Genomic DNA, 16,965 nt, shown 5'->3' with positions numbered 1-16,965 from the left:
AGAATACATATCAATGTGTGAGAGTTAAAAAGAAATGGAAGGTTGCAGATATGACACCACAGAGAAAAGGATAGGACAAAACTGAACAATTTGAAGTTAAATCCGAGGACAGCAGTGCTTAGATGCATCCCAGAGAAGTAGCAGAGATTAAGTATTTTGAGTATATTGCATCTTATTCAAAATTAAGATTTGAGTATATTGCATCTTACTCAAAATCCTCATAAAGAAAATGCATTAACTTTATAAATGTTCTTGATTTTTTTTTGTGATTTTGGTATACTATATTAATCCCCGTGGGGAAATTCCTCTCTGCATTTAACCCATCCTAGCTGTGTAACTAGGAGCAGTAGGCAGCCGCCGTGGAGCACCCGGGCACCAACTCCAGTTTGTCTTGCCATGCCTCGGTCAGGGGCACAGACAGGAGTATTAACCCTAACATGCATGTCTTTTTCATAGTGGGGGAAACTGGAGCACCTGGAGAAAATGCACCGCAGACACGGGGAGAACATGTAAACTCCACAGAGAGGATGACCTGGGATGACCCCCAAGGTTGGACAATCCCAGGGTTCGAACCCAGGACCTTCTTACTTGTGAGGCGACAGTGCGAACCACTGGGCCACCATTTAAAAAACGAATTTCAAAAACAATGTAGGCCTACATGGATTTACTGTAAATCAAGCAGAGTTTTGTGGCTTTAAATGCGAACATTTTCATGTTGGGTTGCTCACGTGCCAGCCCCTGGATCAGACAGATGTGATAATTTATGCGAGCATAGCCAAGGCTTGTGTACCGGATGTGGCTAACAAAGCTGATAAAGGGAAGACTTACTTATTTGTGACAGCACAACATTAGAACACAACTGGATATACCTGGAGCTGTGTTGTGGTTAATTGTGGTACTTCCTGTACTGTTATCCCTTTTTTATACATGGTGCATGTTATAGTATGACCACTGTAGACATATTCATTATAACTAAACAAGTAGGTAGACTATGTGACTGTACTTGTTGGTGTTTGAGGGAAGTATTATAAGCAATAATGGTGGATGGTGTACAAGAGAACACAGTAGAAATAGTTGAAAACTGTGTTCAGCCATCGATGTGCCATACCCTAAATCATAATTGGAATACAGTGGCTGTTGTTGAGACTGAATCGAGACCTTCAGTTGATAACACGGGTCCCTTAACCTTACCAGCATCAATTTGTATGATTTTAAGCCATCAATCTCCTTTTAAACAGTCATCCACTTTTTGCCACTTCCTCAATACTGTCGGGCAGTTTTGAGCGTCTATACTCATTCTTAGCCAATAATGTCCTTGTCCAAAAAAAAATAATAATAATATTTCTCCCCTTTCAGCAAATATCCAATATTGGTCACTTCCTCTCCACCAATAAGGTACGTCAGCAACTCTCCATTAATAACTAATGTGACTTACACCAATAAACAATATTAGCGACTCCATCCCAATTAAGATCAGCTTCTTTCTCCCATCCAAAAAAGGTCTCGCTTAACAAATAACTTGTTTTTGTGAAACCCTTAACCGATGTCATTTACACCCTCTTAATAAATAACCCTTCCCTTCTCTCTCTTCTCTTTCAGTATATAGCCTTTATGGGCTCCTCCCTTTAAATCAACAAGCAGTGCTAAATAGTCCCTTTAATTAAATATACCTTAATCTTGATCATTTATCAAACTCAACAGTTTGCAGCCATAAGACTAAGTGTTATGAGACTAGGAAAAAGTCATAGGGAGTAAAATGGTATATAGCCAAGAGAAAGCTAAGTACTGCTATTATTAAGGGTTGTAAAGGGTGTTTAAGAAGCCTTGGCCATACACCCCCAAAGATTAAACTCCTGTAGGTAAGAGTTCACAAATTACCACTGTTTTTTTTGTTGCATAATAGCTCAGTGTGCACTATTTTTAACATATTTGATCGTTAGGTTACTGATGTTGTGTATAGGTGTTTGGTATGTCTGTGTACAGCTGCACAGAACTAACTGAGCACAACAGAACAGCTGCTCAACCCCCCCCCCAACATACACACCCACACACACACACACACACACACACACACACACACACACACACACACACACACACACACACACACACACACACACACACACACACACACACCATATCCACATACTGTATAATTACTTCAAAGAGCAGAGATATGGGGGACAATAACTCAACTAGGAATGAATAGGCTAACAAGCTGACACCTCTTTAGGGGCAAACCAGACTGCTCTAATTGATGTATTTACTGTATAATCCTAAACTAGATCAAATCATCAAATCATAGGCACAGTTAACTACAAAAGCCAAATTCTGCAGATTCAAACAATAAGATAATTGCTGTGATAAAAAATATCTGTCTGCATTGTGGTTAGTCGACTGTGAACATCCACTAAATTTGGAACTGCACAGTTGTGTTACTACAACCCAGTCACTGGGGATGCACAAGCCAGGGCATTCTTAGTGCCTGTCCCAACCCTGGATAATTGGGGAGGGTTGTGTCAGGGAGGGAATCCAGTGTAAAACCTATGCCAAATCAAATATGCGGATCATAAATCAGATTTCCATACCGGATCGGTCGAGGCCCGGGTTACCAATGGCCACCACTGGTACTGTTGGCCAGCAGGGTGTCGTTGGAAACTATGCTACTGTTGGGAGAAGGAGAGGGGGAAGGCATGTCCAGAGACAACAGGAGAGGAAGAAGGTACAAGTGTGGAGGTGAGAGTCAGAACTTTGAATGCTGACACTATGACTGGTAAAAGGAGGGACCTGGCTAATATGATGGAGAGAAGAAATGTTGATATCCTGTGTGTGCAAGAGACCAGGTGGAAGCTGAGTAAGGCCAGGAGCAAGAGGTGGATTCAAACTCTTCTACCATGGTGTGTATGGGAGGAGAAATGGGGTAAGAGTAATCCTGATGGACAAGTATGTCAAGAGTGTGTTGGAGGTGAAGAGCATGTCGGCCAGAGTGATGAGTATGAAGCTGGAAATCGAAGGTGTGATGATGAATGTTGTCAGCGCATATGCCCCGCAAGTTGGGTGTGAGATAAAAGAGAAAGAAGAAGTCTGGAGTGAGTTGGGTGACATGTGGAGAGTGTACCAAGGAGGAGAGAGTGGTGATTGGAGCGGAGTTCAATGGACATGTTGGTGAAGGGAACAGAGGTGATGAGGAGATGATGGGTAGGTATGGAGTCAAGGAGAGGAATGTGGAAGGACAGATGGTGGTAGATTTTGCGAAAAGAATGGAAATGGCTGTGGTGAATATGTATTTCAAGAAGAGGGAGGAACACAGGGTGACGTACAAGAGTGAAGGAAGGTGCACACAGGTGGACTATGTCTTATGCTGGAGGTGCAATCTGAAAGAGATAGACTGCAAAGGTGGTGACAGGGGAGAACGTAGCTAGGCAGCATCGGATGGTGGTCTGGAGGGTGACTTTGGAGATCAAGAAGAGGAAGAGAGTGAAAGCAGAGCTGAAGATCAAATGGTGGAAGTTGAAGAAGGAAGACTGTTGTGTGGAGTTCAGGGAGGAGTTAAGACAGGCACTGGGTGGTAGTGAAGACTTGCTGGATGGTCGGGCAACTACTGCAGAAGTGGTGAGGGAGGCAGCTAGGAAGGTACTTGGTGTGTCATCTGGACAGAGGAAGGAAGACAAGAAGATTTGGTGGTGGAATGAGGAAATACAGGTAAGTATATGGAGGAAGAGGTTGGCGAAGAAGTGGGATAGTCAGAGAGATGCAGAAAGTAAATAGGAGTACAAGGAGGTGCGGTGTAAGGCAAAGCGAAAGGTGGTGAAAACAAAGGAAAAGGTGTATGGCAAGTTGTACGAGAGGTTGGACACTAAGGAAGGAGAAAAAGATTTGTACCGATTGGCTACACAGAGGGACCGAGCTGGGAAGGATGTGCAGCAGATTAGGGTGATGAAGAATAGAGATGGAAATGTGCTAAGTAGGAAGAGTGTGTTAAGAAGGTGGAAGGAGCACTCTGAGGGGCTGATGAAGAAAATGAGAGAGAGAGAAGGTTGGATGACGTGGGGAGAGTGAATCAGGAAGTGCAGTGGATTAGCAAGTAGGAAGTGAGGGCAGCTATGAAGAGGATTAAGAGTGGAAAGGCGATTGGTCCAGATGACATACCTGAGGAGGCATGGAGATGTTTAGGAGATGGCAGTTGAGTTTTTAACTAGATTGTTTAACACAATTCTAGAAGTGAGACGATACCTGAGGAGTGGAAAATTATACTGGTACTGATTTTCAAAAATAAGGATGACGTGCAGAGCTGTAGTAATTACAGAACTACAGCCACAGCATGAAGTTATGGGAAACACTAGTGGAAGCTAGGTTACAAGGAGAGGTGATGATTAGTGAGCAGCAGTATGGTTTCATGCCAGGAAAGAGCACTACAGATGTGATGTTTGCTTTAAGAGAGTCGATGGAGAAGTATAGAAAAGGTCAGAAGGAGTTACACTGTGTCTTTGTGCATTTAGAGAAAGCACATGAAGGGTGCCAAGAGAGGAGGTGTGGTATTGTATGAGGAAGTTTGGAGTGGCAAAAAAGTATGTAAGAGTGGTGCAGGATATGTATGAGGACAGTGTGACAGTGGTGAGGTGTGCAGTAGGAAGTACAGATGGGTTTAAGGTGGAGGTGGGATTACATCAAGGATCGGCTCTGAGCCCTTTCTTGTTTGCAATGCTGATAGACAGGTTGACAGACGAGATCAGGCAGCAGTCTTCATGGACTATGATGTTCACGAATGACATTGCAATCTGTAGTGAGAGTAGGGAACAGGTGAAGGAGAGCCTGGAGAGGTGGAGGTATGCACTGGACAGAAGAGGAATGAAAGTTAGTAGGAGCAAGACGGAATGCATATGCGTGAATGAGAGGAGGATGCAAAGAGTAGAGGTGGTGAAAGTGGATGATCAACTGTTCAAAGTAACGGGGAATGTGGAAGAGAGGTGAAGAAGAGTGTGCAGGCAGGGTGGAGTGGGTGGAGAAGCGTGTCAGGAGTGATTTGCAACAAAAGGGTACCAGCAAGAGTTTAAGGGAAGATTTACAAGATGGTAGTGAGACCAGCTATGTTGTATGGTTTGGAGATTGTGGCACTGATGAAAAGACAGGAGGCAGACCTGAAGGTGGCCGAGTTGAAGATGCTAAGATTTTCATTGGGGGTGAAAAAGATGGACAGGATTAGGAATGAGTATATTAGAGGGACAGCTCAGGTTGGATGGTTTGGAGACAAAACAAGAGAGACAAGATTGAGATGGTTTGTACATGTGTGGAAGAGAGCTGTGGGGTATATTGGGAAAAGGATGCTGAAGATGAAGCTGCCAGGCAAGAGGAAAGAGGAAGGCCAAAGAGGAAATTTATGGATGTGGTGATAGAGGACATGCAGGTGGCTGGTGTTACAGAGGAAGATGCAGAGGACCGGAAGAGATGAAAAGGGATGATCTACTGCAGTGAACCCTAACAGGAGCAGTCAAAAGAAGAAGTAGAAGACAGTTGTGTTAATATGCATTACAGACAACAGCTTCCTTTCCTCAGGCCAGGTTGAAAACAGGAGCCCTAAACATAAGCCCCTCCATAGTCCTCATAAATCCAGTCTTGCACGGAACACACAGAGCCTGAGCCTCCATCAACTGGATTCTGCTCTCTGCATCTCTCCTAAAACACCATAGAAAAGGAGGTCATGCTCATGCACCATATTCAGGCAATCCATTGAGACCTGAATTTTTGCCACCTCATGTTTGATGTGAGAGGAAATATTGCCTATTGCCTAAGCATTATGGTGTCTTCAACATTACCTTAAGATGAGACAAACCTGTCCTCAGCCAAACAGCTGCGGGTGAGAGATATCACTTTTACACTCCTGGTACCAATTCAGAGCACAAATCTTTATGTATCGGCCAATATCGAGTACCAGTCCGATCCATTAGTTTTGCTGAACAGTGCAGACCATTAGTTTGGGACCAATCAGCAAAAATATGGAGATAGAATCGGTTTTTGTTCCATGATTAAAGAGATGCAGGCTTCCATGTGCCAAAAAGGCAGTAAATCAAGCAATTTTACTTTTATTTATGACTTGTAACTCATGGCTTTTGGTATTGGATTTTAGTGTTGGGTAAAATTTCTGACACCGAAACCCCATTTGAGCTTGGTATCGGCATGATATCCGATACCAGCATGGGGATCAGTGCATCCCTACAAGCCACAACGAAGACTTAATATGTATGTGATTTAGGAAAAGAACGTTCTCTACTAAGGCAGAGGTCAAGGTGGCAGATGGCGAATAACCATTGTTGTATGATCAGTCATCAGCCTGCCCTTTCAGTGTGTCCTACGAGGCACTTGGCCACTCAGACACGGTCAGGAAACAATTTTTACATGCAAGTGAATTACTCCCACTTTAGAAAGTCATGCAAATGGCTTCATCAGGATATCTTTACTGGGTTATGGTTAAAATCTAAATCAGTGTATGCAAAACCTGATTATGATACCTTAATTTTTGCTAAATCTTTTGATTTATTAACATGTTAACAGCAGTCGATTTGGTTTTCGAAATGGCAAATGCGAAAGGTCACCAGATACGGTGTGCCTGATGTTTGAAAAATACAAACACAGCAGAAAGTCGTGTTGTTAAGGAGACTTGAAACACAAAATGGCTATTAGCAAGTTGGGTCTGTGTTTTGTCACGAACGGAACATATAGAATCGTAATCGACTACATTCACCACGTGTCATGGCATTTCAGCAAACCAAATAGGAAACAAGTGAATAACTTCATTTTCAACCTTTGTCACAAATAAAGGATAGGAAAAAAGCATGAGTGGAAAGAGGCAGAGACTTCCCTTGACCGCTTTCATAATAAGATCACAAGTCATAAGATTGAAATAACTTGGCAACACTCCCTTTTAACTTTACACAACTGTCAAAAAAATCCTGTCTCAATGCTTCATAAAAAAATGTGCTCTTATTAATGCCTGCATTCACGTCTCTTCCATGAAATCCTTACTTGTTTCCAGTTAAAGGTGTGGACGCTGATAAAAAACCTAGTGAATGCAACTGATTACAATACCAACGCCAAGTTTGCAATGGTTTGCTTTCTGCGAGTAAACAGATGGACCAGGTAAGCCGGCAAATAGTCCACTTTCAGACAGGATGGCGTTCTGCAGTAACATGTAATTTTTTTTATTTTTTTTTTTTTTAAAGACTAAACAAGGAAGAGAACATTATTGCTTGTGTGTAACTGGGTTATTGGTTTCCATGTAATTGTAGCGATGTAATGTAGTAAATGTAGTAATGATGGATCAGTCATCAGTTAAGGAGGCAATTAACTGGGTTCAAGCTCAAAACACTTTAAGTTCTAAAAATTTAAAAGGAAAAACAAAAACAAAAAAATCTGAAACTTGGAAACCTTTTACTTCAAGGTTTTGAAGGCTCAGATTTGTTCTGTTACTTTCTTTTACTTTCTAGTATTGCTAGGGGATCTTGAAATCTGTAATAAAATGCACCACTCGCAGAGGAAAGGGCAGGTTATACCAGATTTGGTTGGTACCAATAAGAACACTTAACATATATGGAAGAGAGTAAATGTTAAAGTGAATGACCTAACTGTGATCCTTCATCGACCTCAGCCAAAAAAGTACCATTTTTGACAATAATCTATGTTTGCCAATAAGCCACATACCTACTCATGTATGTATTAAATCATTCTTATTAATATCATCTTTGTTATTGTAATGGTGGTACGGTCACGTCTTAAAAAGTACTGTTGCCTTGCAACAAGAGGGTTTGAGTCCGAGCCCAGGCTTTCTCTGTTTAGCGTTTGCATATTTACCCTGTGTTCTGTGTGGGTTTTCTCTGGGTACTTCTGTTTCCTCCCACAGTCCGAAGAGATGCATGTTAAGTGAATTGGACACTAAGTGTGTGTGTGTGTGTGTGTGTGTGTGTGTGTGTGTGTGTGTGTGTGTGTGTTATGTGTATGTGTATGTGCGTGTGTGTATGTGTATGTGTATGTGTGTATGTGTGTGTGTGTGTGTGTGTGTGTGTGTGTGTGTGGGCCTTGCGTTGCACTGGCAGCCTCTCCAAGATGTCTCTCTAACTTCCACCCAATGTCTGCTAGGAGATGCTCCAGCCTCCCACAACCCTGAGTTTTTATTAAGCTTGTATGGGTAATGAATGAAGGAATGAAATTATCATGTAAAATTATCACAATTAGAAAGCTCTCTTTTCCTGCACACCAAGAACATAGAGCCCAGAGCCCAGCAGCAGACACACAGCAGTGCCACTGGAGCTGGTAGCAGTTCCAAGATCTTGCTAAAAGACACATCAGCATGGCCTCTAGCGGAAAGGTGGTTGCCCTCCTCAAGCGCTTCTTGACTACTAAGATTTTCTGCCATTAGACAACTGTTTACTGTTCTTCCCGTGTTCGAAAGCACCAGCTGGCTCTAGTAAAATCAGATGAGATTTTTACTAGCCACATCTGATGTGGACAACTGATGTATTTTAGATCAGAATTTTCAATCATTTGATATTTAAAATGCTGCTTTATGGGTCAGTGTTTATAGTTCTTTTTTCATACGCTGGTTTCAGAAGCAGCAGGTAAATACTGAGTGGCAGGTAACATTTTCCATCTACCTGCCATAGTGGCTGGTGGGGCAGCAAGTTCATTTCAGACCCTTGGTGACTGTGTCGTAAACCAAAGTCTCAACCTCCCTGCATGAACACAGAAGCAGTGCTTCTTTTGGAGGGACACAGGGTCACATGATTGCAATTAATATATACAGAAAGGCAGGGCCACAAACTTAAGCAGGGCTCACACTTGGCACCGGCTTGCAATTTCTCATCAAAAAAACTCAGATAATTTGGAGAATTGTTCTCATCATCCATTTTGTTTTGCTAGGTCTTCTAGCCAGTCATGATGTTAGCCATGTAAGCTTACATTAACCTGTGTCACTGCTGTCAACAGACAAGAAAGCAATTAGATGTCAAACTTAAAAATGTATGTAAATGTAAGAAGTGATAACTTTGCATTGCTGAAAAAGGTTGCATCTCTAAGCATGTTAGCAGCACTGTGGAGACCTCCATGTGGAACAGAGCAGGTGATGTCTTGTGATAGTGTGTTGCAGTCCACAGGGTCCCATTTCCTTGTTGATTTGCAAAAGGTGCACTTGTGGACTATGGGTCACGAGGCTTTGTTTGTTTCCTGTTAACAGCTGGCATTCTCACCTTTCAGGGTGTCCTGCTCTGCTCTCATGATGTCGATCAGGGAGCTCTCCAGGGTGTTCATGTTGAAGCCATCGAATGATCTGGTACGTTCCTAAACAGAGAGCAGAGGAGACAAGAAAGACTTGATTTACCTTTTGTGTTCTTCAAAGGTAAGATATTTAGGGACCACATAAGCCTTTTTCCCCCAATACCACCCTGCTTCAGCTCATACATTCCTAGAAATGGTCATCAGCCACAGAGCAGCCCAACCGGAGCAACTGTCGCAGTGAACATTATGTTCATTTTTTTTTTCAAATCAAATTACTCAAATTAACCTAATTTAACTTGCAAGCTAATTAACACAACAGTAAGAGGCTCTTTATTCAGTAAGTTAGCTTTCAATTTTGTTCACAGAGGAAAATGCAGTATTTCATAATTGCAATAGCACCCATGACTACTACAAACCTGAATTCCAATGAAGTTGAGACATTGTGTAAAACGTGAATAAAAACAGAATACAATGATTTGCAAATCATTTTCGACCTATATTCAATTGAATACACTACAAAGACAAGATATTTAATGTTCAAACTGATAAACTTTATTGTTTTTTGCAAATATTCACTCATTTTGAATTTGATGCCTGCAACACGTTCCAAAGAAGCTGGGACAGAGGCAACAAAAGACTGGGAAAGTTGAGGAATGCTTAAAAAACACCTGTTTGGAACGTTCCACAGGTGAACAGGTTAACTGGAAACAGGTGAGTGTCATGACTAGGTATAAAAGGAGTATCCCTGAAAGGCTCAGTGTTCACAAGCAAGGATGGGGCGAGGTTCACCCCTTTGTGAACAACTGCGTGAGCAAATAGTCCAACAGTTTAAGAACAACGTTTCTCAACGTACAATTGCAAGGAATTTAGGGATCTCATCATCTACAGTCCATAATATCATCAAAAGATTCAGAGAATCCGGAGAAATCTCTGCATGTAGGCGGCAAGGCCAAAAACCAACATTGAATGCCCGTGACCTTCGATCCCTCAGGTGGTACTGCATTAAAAACTGACATCATTCTGTAAAGGATATCACCATGTGGGCTCAGGAACACTTCGGAAAACCATCATCAGTTAACACAGTTCATCACTACGTCTACAAGTGCAAGTTAAAACTCTACCATGCAAAGTGAAAGCCATATATCAACAACACCCTGAAATGCCGCCGGCTTCTCTGGGCCCGATCTCATCTGAGATGCACTGACCCAAAGTGGAAAAGTGTGCCGTGGTCTGACGAGTCCACATTTCAGATTGTTTTTGGAAATCATGGACATGGTGTCCTCTGGGCTAAAGAGGAAAAGGACCATCCAGATTGTTATTGGCGCAAAGTTCAAAAGCCAGCATCTGTGATGGTATGGGGGTGTGTTAGTGCCCATAGCATGGGCAGCTTGCACATCTGTGAAGGCACCATTAATGCTGAAAGGTACATACAGGTTTTGGAGCAACATATGCTGCCATCCAAGCGATGTCTTTTTCAGGGACATCCCTGCTTATTTCAGCAAGACAATGCCAAGCCACATTCTGCACATGTGACAACAGCGTGGCTTCGTAGTAAAAGAGTGCAGGTACTAGACTGGCCTGCCTGCAGTCCAGACCTGTCTCCCATTGAAAATGTGTGGCGCATTATGAAGTGCAAAATATGACAACAGAGACCCCGGACTGTTGAGCAACTGAAGTCGTACATCAAGCAAGAATGGGAAAGAATTCCACCTACAAAGCTTCAACAATTAGTGTCCTCAGTTCCCAAATGCTTATTGAGTGTTGTTAAAAGGAAAGGTGATGTAACACAGTGGTAAACATGCCCCTGTCCCAGCTTTTTTGGAATGTGTTGCAGGCATCAAATTCAAAATGACTGAATATTTGCAAAAAAACAAAGTTTATCAGTTTGAACATTAAATATCTTGTCTTTGTAGTGTATTCAATTGAATATAGGTCGAAAAGGATTTGCAAATCATTGTATTCTGTCTTTATTTACGTTTTACACAACGTCCCAACTTCATTGGAATTGGGGTTTGTACATGGGAATCTGTGAAGCTCAGTTTGTACAGCACCTTATGATTTGGCAGGACATGCCTTAAGCATAGAACTGATACCACCAAGGTTCGGGGCAGGAATGTCATTGGGGCCACCATACTGTAATGCAATGCAGTTGTTTCATTGTGAAGTGCATTGTGTCATGGGGCAAGAAAAGCTTTATAGGATGCAGTCATACTAAACTTGAGTACACTCAGTAGAGTTCAGATCTCCGTCAGGTGTGCTTATCTCCCCTTCTCCGGTGTTTGAACTTAGAATTGGGGGGGGGGGGGGGGGGCTCAGCCAGACATTTCTCCGTTCTCGGCTGAGATGCACAGCATAGCGCTGCAAACACTTGTCGTTCAACTTAATTCAAGCATTAATTGTTAAGGACTCTGTTGTACTACAGTAATGTTGTTTGTATTGTCTGTGTTTTTATTTGTTAATAAAACAAACATTTTTTAGGCCATCCGGGTAGCATAGCAGTCTATTCCGTTGCCTACCAACAGGGGGAATGCCAGTTCGAATCCCTGTGTTACCTCCGGCTTGGTCGGGCGTCCCTACAGACACAATTGGCCATGTCCCAGGTGAAAAGCCGGATGTGGGTATGTGTTCTGGTCACTGCACTAGCGCCTCCTCTGGTCGGGGCGCCTGTTCGGGGGGAGGGTGAACTGGGGGGAATAGCGTGATCCTCACACGTGCTACATCCCCCTGGTGAAAATCCTCACTGTCAGGTGAAAAGAAGCGGCTGGCGACTCCACATGTATTGGAGGAGGCATGTGGTAGTGTGCAGCCCTCTCCCGATCGGCAGAGGGGGTGGAGCAGTGACCGGGACGGCTCAGAAGAGTGAGGCAATTGGCCAAGTACAATTGGGGAAAAAAGGGGGGGAGAAAAAAAACATTGCAATTAAAAAGTACAAATACAGTACAAGAGTGTGCTGACAAAATGTATTTTCACGGTTAGCCTTTATTAATAGCCTATATTTACCACAAAATTAAAAAAAAACAAATATCCGAATCCCAAAATTGAAAACTGAATACCCACCCAACGAATGAATATCTGGATAGCGGAATATTCAGGTCCAGCCCTAGGCTATAATAATTTCAAAGCCCTTATTATGCTTCATTACTATATTACTTAATATTATATCATATTCCTTATTACACTTCACATGTGTTTAACTTTTGTGGTTTTCATGATATAAAATGAATCAAAGCGAATGGCTGCTCTGCTGATTGACTTTCATTCATTAGACAATGGTAAGAAAACCTAGCTCAGCCATGGGAAATGTTTTATTGTAGCTACTGAGATGATTTCCAGCTGTGACTGTGATTAATCCTACTCTTGAAATTGTATTTTTATAGTGGAGTTTCAACAATGGAGACTAAATCACTTCTGCTTGGCGGCGAGGAGAGTAAGGCAATTTATATTTGGTTCATCCACTGTTCCTCCACTTCTCCTGTGCTGAGATCAGCAGCGAGTGATTTGCTGGCTTGTGAAATACAATCGACTTCTCGTTTACTTTCAAGACTCATACACGAATACATAATGTTTTGGTTTTGACACTATCGCTGCCCGATTTGACTCAACCGTAGATGTGAGTCACGCATGTGCACGGTAGAATCGGATTTGGCAGCAACGGAGAGCAGCGTTGGTCAAGCGAGCTGGAGAGTGAAGGAAGAGAGGGAGCAGCAACAAGCGGCAAGAACAAACTTTTTTTGAAGGTTTTGAATCACTGCAACCACGAGAGGTTCTTCATCATACAGTCGTAACTGTGCACAAAAATTTTTAGGCTGATAGGCCCAGTAGTTTGCGAGATTAGCCGTGGACAGACACACACACACACACACACACACACACACACAAGCACACACGCAACCAAATGCATAATCCCCTACAGGCCTGGCAGAGATAATAAAAATATATATTATCCAAATGCAGTGACAGTTGGGTATTAGCTGTGCTACTTTTCCAGTTACTCTGGCTGTTTCAAAATTGCAGGGCAAATGGTGACTTCACATTAAGCTCAAAAATATCTTTCACTAATGTAGTACATATTCACAGTCTAATATGAAAACAGGCACTATAGACGGGCGGGGGGGGCAAGTAATAGCTGAGGCAGACAAAGAGTGAAACCAATTTCACTTATGGCAAGGGCATCCATGATAAAAGCTGGACATGGATGCACGCACACAGTTATGGACACACACATAGACAAACACGCGCACACACACACAAATGCAATGGGACATGCTGATAAGAGCTCCGTTGAAGCTCCACCTCATCAAACAGCTCCTGCTAAACTTCTTTAACAGATTTTGCAAAAACACAGGCGAGGCTAAATATAAAGCTAATGGTAGGTGATTCAAAAAAATCTTTAACTGTCCAAAACTTGAAATATTCAAGAAGTACAGTTCTACTTAAAAATATAAATAAATAATATAAATAATGGGTCGGTGGCCTGAAGCCGCAGGACTTCACTCATATCATGCACTTAATTAAAACTCATCACCTTGAGCTCGCCGCTTCCCTTTTTTGTAACATTTTTCACACTCTAAACATCTCATTTTCGCTTTAAAAACAGAAGTACCATAAAAACATATGTTCTTCTTTATTGAGATGTCAGATATCAACGAATCTGTCAGAATAGGCTGCCTAAATATTCAACTACAGCAAACTTTCTATTCAACAAAATCTTTCCATAAAATAGATATCTGTTGATATCAAAATGACCTGGGAGCATGCAAACTTAACTGCATCCCCATGTCCAGTTCACCCTCCCCATCTTCCACCTCACCTCCCTGGCTCTTTAGTCAACCACGGCAGCATCCTTGATAACAGCAAAGCATGACCAGCTCTGTCCTCGGGCTAACTGATGACCGCAAACAGGGCCTGCACAACAAGAGTCACTCCAATGCATCTGTCGGCCTTTGTTATGTAAGTATCTACTCTGTCTGGACTGCCTGTCTGTTCACTGGTGGGTCTGTCTGTACAGCAGTCTGACTTTAAACCAGTCCCTGTGCCTAACCTGTTCGGTGAATATTTTTCTACTTTGACAACAAACTTCGAGTCTCTCCACAAACTAACAGGGCAAAGTCTATGGAAAACAATGCTTAAAATATGCCTGCAAGAGAAAGACATGAGCATATAGCCTACAGTGTGTGTGCTACATCATGGAATCAAAAAAAAAGCTTGTGTAAAGATTCCAGAAAGACAGACGTGTGTCAGTGAAAGAGAACAAGCCAATGACCAAGGGCAGGGAAGGAAAGTAACATTTTCCAGCTAATGTTAAAATGGATTCCAATATCGAACAGCTGCTTCCAGTATCTCACCAGCTAAAACCATTTATTTATTTTTTTCAAAGAGACAGAAGAGTCTGACTTGGACGCCTGCCACATTGGCTGGTAGAGTGGACGAAACCTCGATGCTGTAGCCAGAATTTACCAGCGTTTTGGCTGGTAAAGGGAAGAAACCACTAAAACAGGCCAGAGTCCACATCGAAGAGGAGTCCACCCAAGCACTCCCTTGCCTTCAAAACAAATATCAACACAGGGATACAGGCCGGACTAGATCTGCTATCCTCTCATATCCGCCTCAGCGTCTCATGTTAACTTAGGCTATGGCCTCAGGTGGAATAAAACACACATTCAAAAAGACAATGAGGGCAGAAACAGGTGCAGACCTGGCGGTAGCAGAACCAGAGAGTAAATAATGAGCATGTTCAGGACAGGGTTCAAATGGTAAACACCCAGGAGGTGCAGCAGCATTACTGCCCAATTACCCTGTCACTGAAAAGGGGTGAAAAGGATTTTAGGCAGAAATGGAGCAACCAAAGGCTGTCTGAAGGGCTAACTGTGAAGGTTTTAGACAGAACATTTGAAGAAAAAAAATGCAACAAGTTATGTTCTGTATTGTTGTCAAACGTAAATGGGGGGGGGATCCTTTAGTCTACAGTTTGACTCTTACAATGTTTTTTTCAAAACATTGACATTTATGTTGGAGGTGCAAAGTCCACAAGACTCCTTTCCATGTCAGCCGACCCCAATATGCCAGTAACTTCGAAACTGCTGAGAATCCCCCCAGACAAACATCCCAGGATTGTTTCTTCAGCGGGAGTGTGGACAACACCTCGAAATATTCCACTAAGCCGAATCGCAGAATGAACAGCCCACACAGCTAACATGTGTTAGATGTACCATGGTTCATTTGAGCATACTGCACCATTTTAAGTTTGATATTTTCACAGAAATTAGTTTTGCATGGATACATTTTTTGATAGCTAGCAAAAGAATGACATGGAAAGACTAAAGTTAATATTTAGGTGAGAGGGTGCCCATCTTAAGTATAAGAAGATGTGGCACCCTGACTATCTGGTGTGAGAGACCCTGCAAGGACAGGTTCTCAGGGGTTAATGCAGACAGGATAATAACAATTCTACAAAATTTACAAGCACATAATAACTGTACAGATTAGCAGAAAGGATGGTTATCTTGCCAGTTTCTGTCATTAGCCTGCCTCTGTATCTGAAACTGGTTGAAACACCAAATGCATTCATTCGTTTTTTTTTCTTTTTTTTTTTTTCGTCTGGTGTCAAAATACCACCTTGTATGGTGATATTCTTGCTGGTGTAGTACAGTGGTATGACACAATACTACAATCATACCAATCCACAACTAATTTTATGTCCGAAAGGGACTCACGACTCAGCAAGACTAACAAGAGGGTCAGCTGCAGCAGTGTAGTTGCTAAGCAGTGGACTGGAGAGCTACAAATGGTGATTAATCATCGGATCTGCCTATTCTCTTCTCTAAACAACTGGCCAGCTAAGTGCTCATCCCTAACAAATTACAAGGAGTACACAGACACACACACACACACACACACACACAAGGTAACCATGCTCACTTGCCATAGCCAGAGACATACATGCAAGACACAAGTACCCACGAGGCTATGAAGCTAGCGTGGCTAGGAAGGGCCCTGCTCGTATTTGCTCCGTCCAAACCTCAGCTCATATCATGACAACAATAAGAGCAACCCCACATTACCCAAGACAAGCTTACTTTTAACAAATGGCATAAAATAATTCAGGAAGCTGCCAGATTTCTCCTTATGAAGAGACCAAATTAAAGCTGGCATGATACTGTCTTGTTTCACTACTGGGACTGGTACTGATGGAAGTGATGGTAATAATAAATGGTAATCCATTACCAAACTCTAATAAAGGAAAAAAAAATAAACGGAGTTGTCCCATTTTGAAGAAACCAATTGCTGCTCTGCTGGGCAGGACTTCAAATGACTGTGCTCCTCCAAGATGCTGTTGCATGGCAAATGCTTAATGTGGAACCTAAACTCACGGGAATAAAGTTAGTGATTTGGGGAAGTGAGCAATGGAGGAACCTCCCTTCAAAATGGCATCAAAAAAGGTGATGTTTTTTTGGACTTAGTGGTTACCAATATAAAAACAAGAGGAACAAAGGAACAAGCACAATCTATATAACAGTCCCATAAAAAGGAATAGGTTTTGGATGTAGAAGAACTAATTGAGGGTCATTAGAGCTAGAAATGTGCAATGTCTTTGCTAACTCACCACAGACAAAGGGCCAAAATTAAAAAAACAAGTATTTTACTGTAGCCAGTTGGCAAACAGGCAAGGATATCACAGATCAAAACTAAATATTTAAGACA

The 16,965-nt window shown here is 42.2% G+C and overlaps 1 protein-coding gene across 1 annotated transcript in view; it reads right to left on the bottom strand.

Moving 5' to 3' along the window:
* The window catches only part of LOC130116584 (cytoplasmic polyadenylation element-binding protein 4-like), a 55,628-nt gene that overhangs the window by 24,859 nt on the left and 13,804 nt on the right, over window positions 1-16,965 (bottom strand). Inside the window, exon 3 of the mRNA XM_056284532.1 lies at window positions 9,237-9,327. Within this exon, the coding sequence (XP_056140507.1) occupies window positions 9,237-9,327 (91 nt within the window). The remainder of the gene's footprint in view (window positions 1-9,236; window positions 9,328-16,965) is intronic.

This window comes from Lampris incognitus, chromosome 8 (genome assembly GCF_029633865.1).
Source record: "Lampris incognitus isolate fLamInc1 chromosome 8, fLamInc1.hap2, whole genome shotgun sequence".
NCBI classification, from domain to species: Eukaryota; Metazoa; Chordata; class Actinopteri; order Lampriformes; family Lampridae; genus Lampris; species Lampris incognitus.
Note: the sequence above shows the minus strand (reverse complement) of the source record. Positions and strands in the feature narration are given on the sequence as shown.